Below are 15,315 nucleotides of genomic sequence, written 5' to 3'. Positions count from 1 at the left end.
ACACACACACACACACGCACACACACACACACACACACACACACACAGATAACCGAACGCTGGGTAATCGTAATCATAGACTCACATTTGTTACACAAGTGAGTCAACAAAAAAGGATTATTAACATTAAGTGTGTCATAATGTACACGCCGCGCTTTTTGTTCGACTGCACGTGCAAACAGAAGACAGTTCAGCGGGGCAATGGTTCTGGTTCACCAACCAAGGCCCAGTTATGTCACTGTAACCTGTGACAGGCAATTCAGCCGGTGTAACCATTCCATGGTTCCCTTTTACTTCTACACCCAGGAAAGAACATTTTTATTTTAACTGGCTGGCCCCACCCTCGTTTCTTTTCTTTCAGACTGTCCCGGGCATTTAAAAAATATTTCCTGCCGTCAGTCACTAAGTGGTCATAGACCATCACCGTTCTTTTTGCCTCCGTTGGGGCGAGAGATTACCTCTGATTTCTATGACACGAGCGGAGAAATCTTCTCCCCACAAAATGTTACCGCCTTTCAAATTTCTTTTAGCTTTGAAAAATTTCATTTTAACTTTGTAGACAGAATAACATGCGCAATAGCCGAATGGTTGAAGCGTTGGACTTTCAGCCTGAGGGTCCCGGGTTCGAATCTCGGTGACGGCGCCTGGTGGGTAAAGGGTGGAGATTTTTCCAATCTCCCAGGTCAACATATGTGCAGACCTGCTAGTGCCTGAATCTCCTTCAAGTGTATACGCACGCAGAAGATCAAATACACACGTTAAAGATCCTGTAATCCATGTCAGCGTCGGTGGGTTATGGAAACAAGAACATACCCAGCATGCACACCCCCGAAAACGGAGTATGGCTGTCTACATGGTGGGGTAAATAAACAAAAACGGTCATACACGTAAAATTTTACTTGTCTGTCTGAGTGTGCATGACATTGTGTGCGTGCCTGAAATCTGATTGAATGACACAGGAAACGAATGAGTGCCCAGTGGCAGCCGTCAGTCGGCTCTACCCAGGTAGGCAGCCTGTTGTGCAAATGATCCCGTGTTTTTAAAGCGCTTCGAGCTTGGTTTCCGACCGAGGATAGGCGCTATATAAGTATCCATATCAATCAATCAATCAATAACACGCCTTGACAAGGGAGTCAGATTTGACATTCAGTCTGTGAACTTATTCATATTCAGCATCATCAGTAATGTCTCTAATTCTTCTTCTTCTGCGTTCGTGGGCTTCAACTCCCACGTTCACTCGTATATACGCGAGTGGGCTTTTTACGTGTACGACCGTTTTTACCCCGCCATGTAGGCAGCCATACTCCGTTTTCGGGGGTGTGCATGCTGGGTATGTTATTGTTTCCATAACCCACCGAACGCTGACATGGATTACAGGATCTTTAACGTGCGTATTTGATCTTCTGCTTGCATATACACACGAAGGGGGTTCAGGCACTAGCAGGTCTGCACATATGTTGACCTGGGAGATCGTAAAAATCTCCACTCTTCACCCACCAGGCACCGTCACCGTGATTCGAACCCGAGACCCTCAGATTGACAGTCCAATGCTTTAACCATTCGGCTATGGCACCAGTCTGTCTCTAATAATATCCTGTGATTTCCCTTCAGCTAGTTCATTTGTTTCATTTGGATGTATCAAAACTCGCTTAAAAATTTTAAAAAAATAAAAAGGAAAAAAAAAGCTTAACCTACTTTCGTAGATCATCAGTTCTTTGTTCAAATTGTTATGCTTTAACCCCCCAAAAATAAGATTTTTGTTTTTCCAAGTACATTTTTTCCGTTTTGTTTTTAACGCACTCACCTCTTCCTCCCTCAGAATAAGCCACTGCACAGGGTGTCATACTGGTCTTTACGTTCTTGCATACTGCTCTCCATGCCATCAAACCTGTTGTCTATGTCATCAAACCTGCTGTCCATGCCATCAAACCTGCTGCCCATGCCATCAAGCCATCAAACCTGCTGTTCATGCCATCAAACCTGCTGTCCATGCCATCAAACCAACTGTCCATGCCATCAAACCTGCGGTTAACTGTCTGTAGCATACTCATCAGGGGCCATATTCAAGACAATTCATTTTGCCTTCAGGCAAGTTATCTTTGACATGGTTGGGACCCGCGGGTACAGTCTACAGTTAGGATAAGTTATCTTCGTATTCAAGACACAGGCGGTTTGCTCAGACAGCTAACCCATCATCTTTTTTTCTTTTTCTTTTTTTAAATCCTGGGTCTGTGCATGCTCTCAGTTTCACTTCTCATCGCATCACAGCTCGGGACATTGTCGAGAGAGTTCGCAAAACACGTGCTATCCGTAAAGCACGCCTGTTTCCCCTTTTTTTTCTTTCTTTTTTTTTAAGAAAGAAAAATGCTGCATAAGGATCCGCCATATTCACCTCTGCTTCGTGGGCAGTCTCCCTTGGCAGGTGGTAAGGGTAAATTGCCTTTGGGTTTGTAGACATGCGGGTAGACTCTTGTTCATGAATACTGGATATTGCTAGCCCTCGGGCAGTTTGCCTTGCTTCAGACAGATTACCCGGAGGTACACATTTACCCTCAGGCACGATGTTCTCTTGAATTTGGCCACAGGTCTGCACGTGATGCCTCTATGGGAGAAGGGGTCTGTCGTCGGTCCCCTGTCCGGACTGCCAGCCATCCAGTCCGCTCCTGTCCCACGTCCCGCGCTGTCTAGTCTGGTCTGCCGAAGGCTGTCCATCTTGGGTCCTGGTCCCGGGTTCTATTCGACGTCTCCACGGCGGAGAAGAAGAAGACTGCCCCCAAAACAGAACAAGTAGGGGAGGGTCAAGCTTAGCATGACACCGGCTACCCTGGTTCTCAGTCTCAACATGGCCGCCTTCTCTGTTGCTCGCTTCGCCATGAACAACACGGAAACCGGCACCAAAGAGCTACAGACCGCTCTGAAGGCAAGCAGTGCCGAAGACATGTTACTGAAGGAATCTGTTGGCTGAGTTCTGAACCTGTTCCATGCCTGTGTCCCTCACAATCAGCGAAAACTACAGAGCTATTTGAGCTGCGACTGGACTGCTCATCATATTAGATGAACAGACTATACATAAATAAACAAACGATAAACGAATGGACTGGTCCGTGATACGATTCACACCTCGAAAGAGACAGACAGAGAAAGACAGAGGGATACAATGACACACAGACAGAGACAGAGAGATGTACAGACAGATACACAGACAGAGACAGAGATACACAGACAGATAGACAGAGACAGACAGAGAGATACACAGACAGGCAAACAGAGACGGGGAGATACACACACAGGCAGACAGACAGAGACGGGGAGATACACAGACAGAGAAAAAGATATACACAAACAGACTGACAGAGACAGAGAGATACACACAGATACACAGACAGATGCACAGACAGACACACAGATAGAGAAAGACAGAGAGATACACCGACAGACACACAGACAGAGACAGACAAATAGACAGACAGATAGACAGACACAGAGAGATACACAGACAGAGAAGTACACAGACAGGCTTCCATTCTAGAAAGACAGATAGACTGACAGACAGACAAAGAGAGACAGACAGAGAGGGAGACAGAGACAGACAGCAACAGACAGACAGTGAGAGAGAGAGAGAGAGAGAGAGAGAGAAAGAGATACAAAGACAGAGGAACATCAGATGTTTGATGAAGGGCAGACGGGAAGAAACGGTGGGGGGATGGGAACAAGAAAGTTCACAGAAAACCAGCCGCCGTGGCGAAGTGGCTAGCGTCGCGGACTGACGGCTGGGAGGACGCGGGTTCGAATCCCAGCGGAGGTGGGTTTTTCGGCCCGTGGCCGGCTCCTACCCAGAGTTGAGTGAGCTGTGGGCTTAAATGGGGAGACTGGGACCACACAGTCGAGTGTCATCTACTTCAAGGATGCGTCTTTGGGTGTGTTGCTCTAATTACTTGACCAACACTGCAAGTATCTGTACCTCTTGGGCCTGGTTAACGCCGGGATATCAGTATGACAGGAAGCGTAGAGTACAGCCTCGTCACGCAGTCCCAAACCAAAATGGACCTCCATAGCAACATCGCCATCGTCATCGTCATCCTCCTCCTCCATCATCATCAAGATAAACAAAACAGTCCCAAAGTCTGTGGCCTTTCATGCCCTGCTCTCATGGTGACCTCATTTTCGATACCCCTTCACTTCTGTGCTTGGGGTGAGTCCTGTCAATGTCTTTAGTGTCGGCAGATTCATGGGGGGGCTGTTGTTTGAGGGACGTGGTGGCGGTCTCCACTCTGGGGGAGACGCTCACTCAGTATGGCTCGGCGACTAAGCCATTATTGTCGTTAGTAGGGGGCTTAGAAGGTGGTGTCCTAAGTACGTTGAATCAGAACAGGCACCACTGAACACCACCGAAGTGACTCAGCAGCAGTGCAGGGTCTCCTCTGGTGTGTGGCCTCCTGGCGACCTAACATCGATGGTTCCCTATCGGACTGCCGACGCTGGAACTGTGACGGACGAACCCGGGTGTGGCCGTGTATGGGGGAATCTAATTGAGCGGCGTGGGAGTAATGTCACTGAAACGGTGCAGATGATGGGGCAGCAAAAAAAAAAAAAAAAAAAAAAATCACAGAAGTAATAAGCTTATATCTGGATACAAGGAACGAACGAATACATACAAAATAAGTTAATGGAGCATATTGCATCATATTGCCTGAAGAAAAACCGATCAGACAGAGGACAACAGCAGGAGAGAGGCAGATTGAGTGTGTGTAGGTGTTTGTATGTGAGTGTGTGCGCGCGCACGTGAGTGTGTGGGTGGTGTGTGGATGTGTGTGTGTGTGTGTGTGTGTGTGTGTGTGTGTGTGTGTGTGTGTGTGTGTGTGCGTCAGTGTATGTTATAACTTCTATAAAAACTGGGGACTGAAGCTTGAAGATTCAGACAGGACTTCGACAGCTCTACATATCCTGCTTTCTGCAGCGTTTCACCATCCTCCTTGGAAACTGTGAGTATGGTCATGCTTTTGATGTTATGTGTTTGGACAGTTATGCTGCAACTCAGACTTGACTTATTCTTTGGAACGCCTTCAGGAGCTTGTAGCACTCCTCCAGCAGACTCAGTTCTGGGCGGTCATCTTCAGCTGGGTCCATGTCCGTCCGGCTGTCTTCGTCTCATCCTCTGGTGCATCTTCCCCATGTCTGTCTTGGTCCGCTTACTTTCCTTTTCTTTTTTTTTTTTCTTTTTTTTTTTCCTTTTTTTTCCCTTCATTTTCCCTTTTCCTTTCCTCTTTTTATTATTTTTTTTTTATTCGAGTTTAACATTTAATACATACAGACGGACATACAAAACCAACATCTGAAATCAACAATATTTGCCACTGTGCACCACCTAAACTGCAAATCAGGAAAACAACACAACACTGTCTTCATACAAAGAAAGAAACAAATAAAAAAAAGTCGCATGCACTGTATAAAACAAGTAAATAAATGAAAAGAAAAAGAAAATAAATAAAAGAACAAACGTTACATTCGTGGTTGTCTTTCCTCCTCCTCGTTGCCTTCAATCATTTTTATGTATGGGTACCATTTTCTAGAAAATGCTATGGATATCATTTCCATCGAGTGTATATATTTTTCGGTTTTATATATGTTTCTTAGGACTGTTAGGAAGTACTTTATACATGGTTTGATTTTATTTATTCTGCATTTATAAATGAAATGTTTCGCCACTAGAATGATATAGTCAAATATTTGACCTGTTTTTGTAACATCATCATTTCCAAATAATACTAACTCTATATTAAACTTTACATTTGCACAATTTTCTTTTTTCCCTTGAGGGTTCCACTCCAGTGCGTGTCTGGTGACGCTGTTTGGAGGTTTGCCCAGGGTGTGGACAGTCAACTCCGTTCTTTTTTTCCTGATTTCCTTGCTCGTGAAAATATGTTGTTCCTTTCCACAGGTTGGTAATTGATATTTCCGATGGCCACCTTACTCTCACAATGCGTCTTGGACATGTGATGATGAAAGTCTGCAGTATTCGACTTTATTAGTCTCCACGTTTAGGCTCCACACCTGAGGACGGACTTCACTTTGTCTTACATATCCTCATTTTATAAATGGAGAGGAATATAGTTTTATATAGGCAGTAGGGTGTTTAATGCATGTGTTGAATATCCTCATTTTGTTGATGGAGAGGGATATAGTTTTATATAGGCAGCAGAGTGTTTAATGCATGATTTACTGTGTGTGTTGATGCAGTTTTTCATGTCTTCATCTGCGTCTCCATCTTTACTGACTATGTTCGCAAGGTACACATACTCCATTTTGTTAATATTCTTGCCTAACAGATGGATTGAATCATGTTGTTAGTTGTTGATTTTCATACATTCTCTCCTCCTGGAGATGATTTTGAAGCCTGATATCTCCTACTCTGTAAAGATCTTTTTTTCTTATTTTGTGCATTTTGGATTGTCTTCGTGAAGAGACGATGACATGCAGGAAGATCGCTGGTGAAAAGATTGATCCCTGTCTCATGCCAGTCTTTTCATTAAATGGATCAGTCAGCTTGCCATTATCAATGACCTGCCAACACTCGGCTTATATCACAGATTGACATACGTTTACATTTGGGCCAACAGCAAAGTGAGAGCTGTATTATCAATTGTTTCTCCAGTCAATGGGAAATCGTTTACGGCTTAGTCTTTTGTGAAGGACTATGACTCTCAAACTAGGAGGCAAAATTGCACTGGCTCTTAGTGCTGCAGCCTTGTGGGCTAGTTGGCCTTTGGGAACCATCCGAACGCCGACTGTCCTAAAACCCTCTTGGCCGAGAAAGTGGGGATGTAACTTGGGCAAGACACTCTCCACTATAATCAAATTCTAGCCCAGATAGTCGGAACAGCAGTTGCTTCCTCTGCTGTTCTGATGGTCATTGTCGGACACGACTGACTGTCATATATATATATATATATATATAGAGAGAGAGAGAGAGAGAGATAGACATGTGGAATTGTCATACAGATGTGGGATGATGGCAGTACACCTTGCGGGTATATTATGTGTGTATTGTAAATTAATTTGCAAATATTTTTTTCTTCCTTGGAATCGATAGATGTTGTGCTGTGGGGGAAACTGCCATTCAGCTGATTGTTCAATGGCTATAGAGCTGTACAGCCTGTGTGTGATTTGTCTTGTCTGAAGCCAGCTTGTTCTTCGCAGTCTTTCACATAAAGTTTCTAAAGCCTTTAAAGCAGGAAAGGAAAGGAATTTTTGTTTAATGTCCCGTCACACATATCGGTGATTGAAGACATTTTGTTAAAGTATTTATGAATACATTTGAGTATTATCGGTTAGAAGGGGTGGGAGATGCGAATGGATGGAGGGTTGGGGAAAACTGGGCAAATGAGGGTGAAATGAGGGTGAAATTTGAAAAAAAAAAGATCTAAATACAATTACAGGAAATTACTTAAAGGACTTCGTAAAAGAGAAGTCGTTAAACTGACAAGCGAAGCAACTGATAATGAATGCAAAAAGTCAAAAACATCAACGTTCTCAGTCACTTGTGAAGACACACTTTCGTGTACATAAGGCTTCATCAAGCTACAGTAAAAAATTATATGCTTAATTGGCAGGTTACTAAAGCATATGCACTTGACATTAGAACAATACTTTAACACACTCAGTACGGCCAGTCCTCTCTTCTCCTCTACACAGACCCCTCGGATATCCAGTGGGTGTCTCAATGACCCAACCTTTAGCTTCCGTCGTCAGAATTGTGGTATTATTTGTCAACATTCACCTCTTCAGTATAAGAGCCTTCCGCTTGCAATATTTTGATGATGATAATTGGGGTGAAACGCTGTTAGCGTCGTCTCTTTCGCCGTTCGTATGGAGAGAGTTAAAGCTATTCTTGCAAGATGAGAGATTTCCTTCCTCTGGTAGTTTTACAAGGTATCCCCCCTTTTCCATGTTCCTGGTTCTTGTTCTCGCTCCTACCCTTTCTGCAGTATCTAACGTGTGTGTGTCTTTGGTGCTTCTGGTGGTGTGCCATCTGGGCATGCAGCTTTACCATTTTTCATGTTGTCGTTTGATTGGGCAATATCAGCCGTGACTCAAGGGTTGAGGTTCCTGGTGGGATGTTTCACTTTGGTTTCCAATATTTGCGCACTGTGTCCGTGATTGTCTCACTGTCTGGTCTCTGAAAGCTTTAACCCCTTCACCGCCAAGCTTGTATTTATGCACAGGCGTAGTAGAGGACCCATGTCACTGAAAGGTGACCATTCATTGGTCTGTTATCCATGAACCTGCTGCTCTTAATGTTCGGTGGTAGGATATGCCATATTTTCTATACATCGCAAGGGGAATTCCCAGCTATTCTTAGCCACTGTCTTTTCTGTGTTTATACCACAACAGAATTTGTACCATATACCATTCTTACTGCATGACTTCTAGGATCATAGATCGACCTGTGTACCATATACCATTCTTACTGAATGTCTTCTTCCAGGACCATAGATCGACCTGTGTACCATATACCATTCTTACTGAATGTCTTCTTCCAGGACCATAGATCGACCTGTGTACCATATACCATTCTAACTGCATGACTTCTAGGATCATAGATCGACCTGTGTACCATATACATTCTTACTGAATGTCTTCTTCCAGGACCATAGATCGACCTGTGTACCATATACCATTCTTACTGAATGTCTTCTTCCAGGACCATAGATCGACCTGTGTACCATATACCATTCTTACTGCATGTCTTCTTCCAGGACCATAGATCGACCTGTGTATCATATACCATTCTTACTGCATGTCTTCTTCCAGGACCATAGATCGACCTGTGTACCATATACCATTCTTACTGTATGTCTTCTTCCAGGACCATAGATCGACCTGTGTACCATATACCATTCTTACTGCATCATCTTCCTCAAGGACCATGGACACCAAGTTTGTCTTTGTTCTCCTGCTTGTCATGATCGGCCTGTGTACCATATACCATTCTTACTGAATGTCTTTTTCCAGGACCATAGATCAACCTGTGTACCATATACCATTCTTACTGAATCATCTTCCTCAAGGACCATGGACACCAAGTTTGTCTTTGTTCTGCTGCTTGTCATCTCCACCATGGTGATGGTTTCAGCGGATGAGGACGATAACATTCGTGCCATCAGTGAGTCTTTCCACTGTATCTTTTTTTTTTTTTTTTTTTTTTTTTTTTAAGGAGAAATCAGTGGATGCCTAAAAGTTCTGCAAGTGAGCAGGATAGTTTCAGCATCCCTGGAAGGTTCTTTCTTTTTTCTTTTTTTTTCTTTTTTTTTTTTTTTGTCTTTCGTTTTTTGTGGGGTTTTTTGTCTCTTTTTTTTTTTCTTTTTTTCCTTCCATCATCATTTTTCTCCTTTCTGTTGTCTTTTCTTTTTTTTTTCTTTCCTAATGTTTTTAATCTGTCTTCTTCCCAATGGCATGTTCAAACACCTACAAGACCATGCAACATATATTACACATACATGATGGCTTCACACAAAATCATATTCCCTGAAAGAGAAGCATGGTATACATACACACACGCACCCTCTCACTCTCTCTCTCTCTCTGTCTCCTTTACTCACTCAATCCCCTCCCTCTCCACAAGCTCTACACCTAAGTACAATAATATGTATGTGCACACTGAATACTACCCTCAGGATTTTTTGTGGGCCTGACGCAGTGTTCTGGTATCTTAACTCTCTCCATACGAACGGCGAAAGAGACGACGTTAACAGCGTTTCACCCCAATTACCATCACCAAAATATTGCAAGTGGAAGGCTCTTATATTGAAGACGTTAATGCTGACAAAGAATACCACAATTCTGACAACGGAAGCTAAAGGTTGGGTCATTCAGACACCCACTAGACATCCGAGGGGTCTGTGTAGAGGAGAAGAGAGGACTGGCCGTACTGAGTGAGTTAACGGATACTGATCATGGGTTACGTAGGCTGAGTTCTGATTCAAAGATAAGGTCAAGATTTTTGATCTTCTTCTTCTTCTTCTTCTTCTAACCATATACACATGTGTTTCTTCCCCCATCTGGCGAAAGTAAATCAATGAAGTTTGTTTGTTTCATCCGGGCTTGTTTCCGATATGTATTTTTCATCCTGACGTTTTAGATCCCTTGTGGACCCTAATATCCAGGTAGCCAGATTGATTGAAACGAGCTCATCTGGTCATGTCCCTTGTCGGAAGTTGTGGCTTTTCTTTTGTGTTTCCTCCATGTCATTTTGTGTGTGTGTGTGGGGGGGGGGGGGGTTGTTTTTTTTTTGTTTGTTTGTTTTTTTTTGTCGTTGTTTGTTTGTTGTTTAAGGAACAAAACTCCCCCGCCTGGCCTGACTTTTTTTCCGTTTGACCTGCAGGCTTTTATCAGGGAAATCAGTGTGTGTGTGTGTGTGTGTGTGTGTGTGTGTGTGTGTGTGTGTGTGTGTGTGTGTGTGTGTGTGTGTATGTGTGTGTGTGTGTGCGTGCGTGTGTGTGTGTGTGTGTGTGTGTGTTTGTATGTGTGTGTGTGTGTGCGTGTGTGTGTGTGTGTGTGTGTGTGTGTGTGTGTGTGTGCTCGTACGTTTGAGAGAGAGAGAGGGGCGGGGGAGAGCTGATGCTGCTATCGTTGCTGGAAATTCACCTACCACTGTCATTACTGCTACTATGCTACTACTGCTGCTGCTGCTGTTACTGTTGTTACTACTATTATTGTTGTTACTACTGTTGCTACTACCCCTGCTATAACTACTGTCGCTGCTCAGTGGTGTCACTACTAATACTACTAATGTTGCTGTTGTTACTACTTCTGCTGCTGCTGCTGCTGCTGCTGCTGCTATCAATACTACTGTCATAGCTATTGAACCAGTAATTACTACTGCTGCTGGTTGTATCATGTTTCAAGAAGACTGATAAGAAGAAGAAGATTGGTGACATCATGATGATGATGTTGATGAAGGTGGCGACGATAGTTATTTCAATGACGATGACTGTGGTTTTCAGAAAATAAGAGAATATTGGAGCTGTTGCAAGACCCGGACACAGGACTGACAGACGGTGAGTGAGTGTAGTGGTGGTGGTGGTGGTGGTGGTGGTGTGTGTGTGTGTGTGTGTGTGTGTGTGTGTGTGTGTGTGTGTGTGTGTCTGTGTATTGGTGTGTATTCGTTGGTGCGCGCGTTACAAACGCATTTATGTCTGAGAGTGTGTTTGTACGTTATTATCATTGTAATGGTTTCTCCATTGCAGTAGGAAGTCATTTTACAGCTCAGTCTTGTAAAAGGCTATGACTCTCAAGATTGCACTGGCTCTTAGTGCTGCAGCCTTTGGGGCTAATTGGCCTTTGGGAACCCATCCCACTGCCGACTGTCCTAAAACCCTCTTGGCCGAGAGAGTGGGGATGTGACTTGGGCAAGACACTCTCCACATTTATCAAATTCTAGCCCAGATAGTTGAGACAGCAGTTGCTTCCTCTGCTGTTCTGATGGTCACAGTCGGACACGACTGACTATCATACAAAAAAATGATGATAATGATGATGATTAGTAGTAGTAGCGGAGTGATGGCCTAGAGGTAACGCGTCCGCCTAGGAAGCGAGAGAATCTGAGCGCGCTGGTTCGAATCACGGCTCAGCCGCCGATATTTTCTCCCCCTCCACTAGACCTTGAGTGGTGTTCTGGACGTTAGTCATTCGGATGAGACGATAAACCGAGGTCCCGTGAGCAGTATGCATTTAGAGCACGTAAAAGAACCCACGGCAACAAAAGGGTTGTTCCTGACAAAATTCTGCAGAAAAATCCACTTCGATAGGAAAAACAAATAAAACTGCACGCAGGAAAAAAAATAACAAAACACACACACACACACACACACACACACACACACAAAAAAAAGAAAAGAAAAAAAAAAGAGTGGCGCTCTCAGTGTAGCGACGCGCTCTCCCTGGGGAGAGCAGCCCGAATTTCACACAGAGAAATTTGTTGTGACAAAAAAAGAGAAATACAAATACAAATAGTAGTAGTAATAGTAGCAGTATTGTTATGCGTGTACGTCCGTGAGTGTGTGTGTGTACGTGTTTTTTGTGGTGGTTGTTGTTGTTTTGTTACGTTGTGCAGTTCGTTCAACACAGAGTGAAAAGAGATCACGATTTCGACTGATGATGTCTTAAGACAACGTTGTTACTAACGATGAAGTTGATTGTCCCTGATCACACAGATCCTGTCCTAAACAAAATGCTACCTGACCCAGGGAAATCACAGCTCGGCGGCTTCAGCTTATCCGACACACAAAGAGGTAGGCCTAATTATTGATATTGATTGATATGGATACTTACATAGCGCCTATCCTCAGTCGGAGACAAAGCTCTAAGCGCTTTACAAACACGGGGTCATTTACACAACAGGCTGCCTACCTAGGTAGAGCCGACTGACGGCTGCCATTTGGGCGCTCATCATTCGTGTCCTGTGTCATTCAATCAGAGTTCAGGCACGCACACCTACACACTCAGACAAACATGCAACATTTAACATTTTACGTGCATGATCGTTTTCTTTATTTACCCCGCCATTTAGACAGCCATACTCCATTTTCGGGGGTGTGCATGTTGGGTATATTCTTGTTTCCATAACCCACTGAACGCTGACATGGATTACAGGATCTTTAACGTGCGTATTTGATCTTCTGTGTGGGTATACACACGACGGGGGTTCAGGCATTAGGAGATCTGCACATATGTTGACCTGGGAGGTCGGAAAAATCTCCACCCTGTACCCCACCAGGCGCCACCGAGATTCGAACCCGGGACCCTCAGATTGAAAGTCCAACGCTTTAACCACTTTAACTATCTCCCATGTGCGAGTACTAGTTTATTAAATGTAAATAACTCCTTTGTGCTTTTATTTAAAATATTCGTTCCATTGATAAATTATAGAAAAGATTTGTTTGTTTGTTTGTTTGTTGCGATAACGGCCACACCACACCACACCTATTGCAGTATTTTATCAGTGGAGTTTGGCCTACAGTATAGCAGAACAGAGTATAGTTGAGTATAGTATAGTACAACACGCTGTACTGCACTGAACTGCACTGCACTCAATACAATACACACAACACAGTACAATGCAATACAAAACAATACAATACAATACCATACATTACAATCCAATACCATACATTACAATCCAAATGCTATACAATAGAGTAGGCTACAGTGCAGTTAGTTTGTTGCGATTGCGGCCACACCACACCACACCTACTGCAGTATTTTATCAGTGGAGTTTGGCCTGCAGTATAGTAGAGCAGAGTATAGTAGAGATAGTATAATGTAAATAACTCCCTTGTGCTTTTATTTAACCCTTTCACCGCCAAGCTCGCATTTATGCACAGGCGTGGTAGAGGACCCGTGTCACTGAAAGGTGACCATTCATTGTTCTGTTATCCATGAACCTACTGCTCTTAATGTTCGGTGGTAGGATAGATAATATTTTCTATACATCGCAGGGGAATCCCCAGCTGTTCTTAGCCACTGTTTTTTTCTGTGTTTATACCACAAGGGAATTTTGTACTCTAAATTGACTGGCCATGAAAGGGTTAAAATATTCGTTCCATTGATAAATTATAGAAAAGATTTGTTTGTTTGTTTGTTTGTTGCGATAACTGCCACACCACACCACACCTATTGCAGTATTTTATCAGTGGAGTTTGGCCTACAGTATAGCAGAACAGAGTATAGTTGAGTATAGTATAGTACAACACGCTGTACTGCACTGAACTGCACTGCACTCAATACAATACACACAACACAGTACAATGCAATACAAAACAATACAATACAATACCATACATTACAATCCAATACCATACATTACAATCCAAATGCTATACAATAGAGTAGGCTACAGTGCAGTTAGTTTGTTGCGATTGCGGCCACACCACACCACACCTATTGAAGTATTTTATCAGTGGAGTTTGGCCTGCAGTATAGTAGAGCAGAGTATAGTAGAGATAGTAAAATGTAAATAACTCCCTTGTGCTTTTATTTAACCCTTTCACCGCCAAGCTCGCATTTATGCACAGGCGTGGTAGAGGACCCGTGTCACTGAAAGTACAGCGCAGCGCAATACAGAACAGAAAAGTAACAGTACAGTACAGTACAGTACAATACAGGACAACACATTATGATTGTACAGTACAGTACAGTACAGAAACAGTGAGTTCGATAAATGTACAATACTGTACAATAGGCTACAGTACAGTATAGCACAATATGGTAAAACATCTTTTTGTTGTTGTTCGCGAAATGCAGTTCTTCGTATTAACGTGCGGACTTTCATGTGCATGATCCACTTTTTTTTTTCTTTTCCGTGTATGCACCTATACTCCGTTTTCGGGGGGTGCGCGTGCCGTTAGAGGTAGGCTCCTGTTTCCAAACCCCACCAACCACTGACATTAGATTGCGGGGATCTTTAACGTGCGTAGTTGATCTTTTCACACACGAAAGGTGTTCAGGCATCAGATCGTCGGCACTGGGAGATCGGTAAAAATCGATCAGGCGCTCATCATCCCAGGATCGAACACAGGACACTCGGGGATGACAGTTAGCCAGCGCTTTCAATCAATTAACCACTTGGCTATTCTGCCAATTAATTAACCACTTGGCTATTCAATGAGTGTGTTAGTCATGCACTGAGTCCTGGGAGGACCTTGCAGATGACCGCAACAGATGGAGAAGCACTCTCAACAGTCAGCTACGGACTGGTGAGGACAAACTGTCAGCTGCTGCAGCAGAAAAGCGAGCTCGCAGAAAAGGGACGGCAGCCGACAGACCAGCATCAGCTTACACATGTGATTGCTGCGACAGAGACTGTCTCTCTCGCATCGGTCTCTACAGTCACAGGCGACGCTGCTTGGTCCAAGCAGACAGACCAGTTAGACATTAGGTCGGATATACTCTATCCATGGTGAGCCATGAACGAAGGAGGCCTACTACTAAGATTCAATGAGTAAATCACAATATTCGTTTTTCTTGTTTCAGGTTACATCAGTTACATATTGAATAAACAACGAACGAACGGTATGTCTGTCTGTCAGTCTGCCTGTCTGTCTGTCTGTCTGTCTGCGTCTGTCTCCCTGTCTCTGTCTCTCAGTCTCTCTCTTTCTCTCGCTGTCTCTGTCTCTATTTCTGTCTGTCTATCTGTCTGTCTGTCAGTCTGCCTGTCTGTCTGTCTGTCTGTCTGTCTGTCTCTCCCTGAATCAGTGTATGCGTGCGTGTGTGTGAGTGTGTGTGTATGTGCGTGTGTGTGTGCGTGCGTGTGTGCGT

The 15,315-nt window shown here is 43.8% G+C and overlaps 1 protein-coding gene across 1 annotated transcript in view; it reads left to right on the top strand.

The window, feature by feature from the left end:
* Positions 1-9,018: 9,018 nt before the first annotated feature.
* The window catches only part of LOC143277747 (uncharacterized), an 8,226-nt gene continuing 1,929 nt past the window's right edge, over positions 9,019-15,315 (top strand). The window contains exons 1-4 of the mRNA XM_076582651.1: positions 9,019-9,163; positions 11,004-11,057; positions 12,213-12,290; positions 15,031-15,069. Of these exons, the coding sequence (XP_076438766.1) occupies positions 9,073-9,163; positions 11,004-11,057; positions 12,213-12,290; positions 15,031-15,069 (262 nt within the window). The 5' untranslated portion in view covers positions 9,019-9,072. The remainder of the gene's footprint in view (positions 9,164-11,003; positions 11,058-12,212; positions 12,291-15,030; positions 15,070-15,315) is intronic.

Source organism: Babylonia areolata, chromosome 35 (assembly GCF_041734735.1).
Source record: "Babylonia areolata isolate BAREFJ2019XMU chromosome 35, ASM4173473v1, whole genome shotgun sequence".
Classification (NCBI taxonomy): domain Eukaryota; kingdom Metazoa; phylum Mollusca; class Gastropoda; order Neogastropoda; family Buccinidae; genus Babylonia; species Babylonia areolata.
This window is presented reverse-complemented; position numbering and strand designations above follow the sequence as displayed.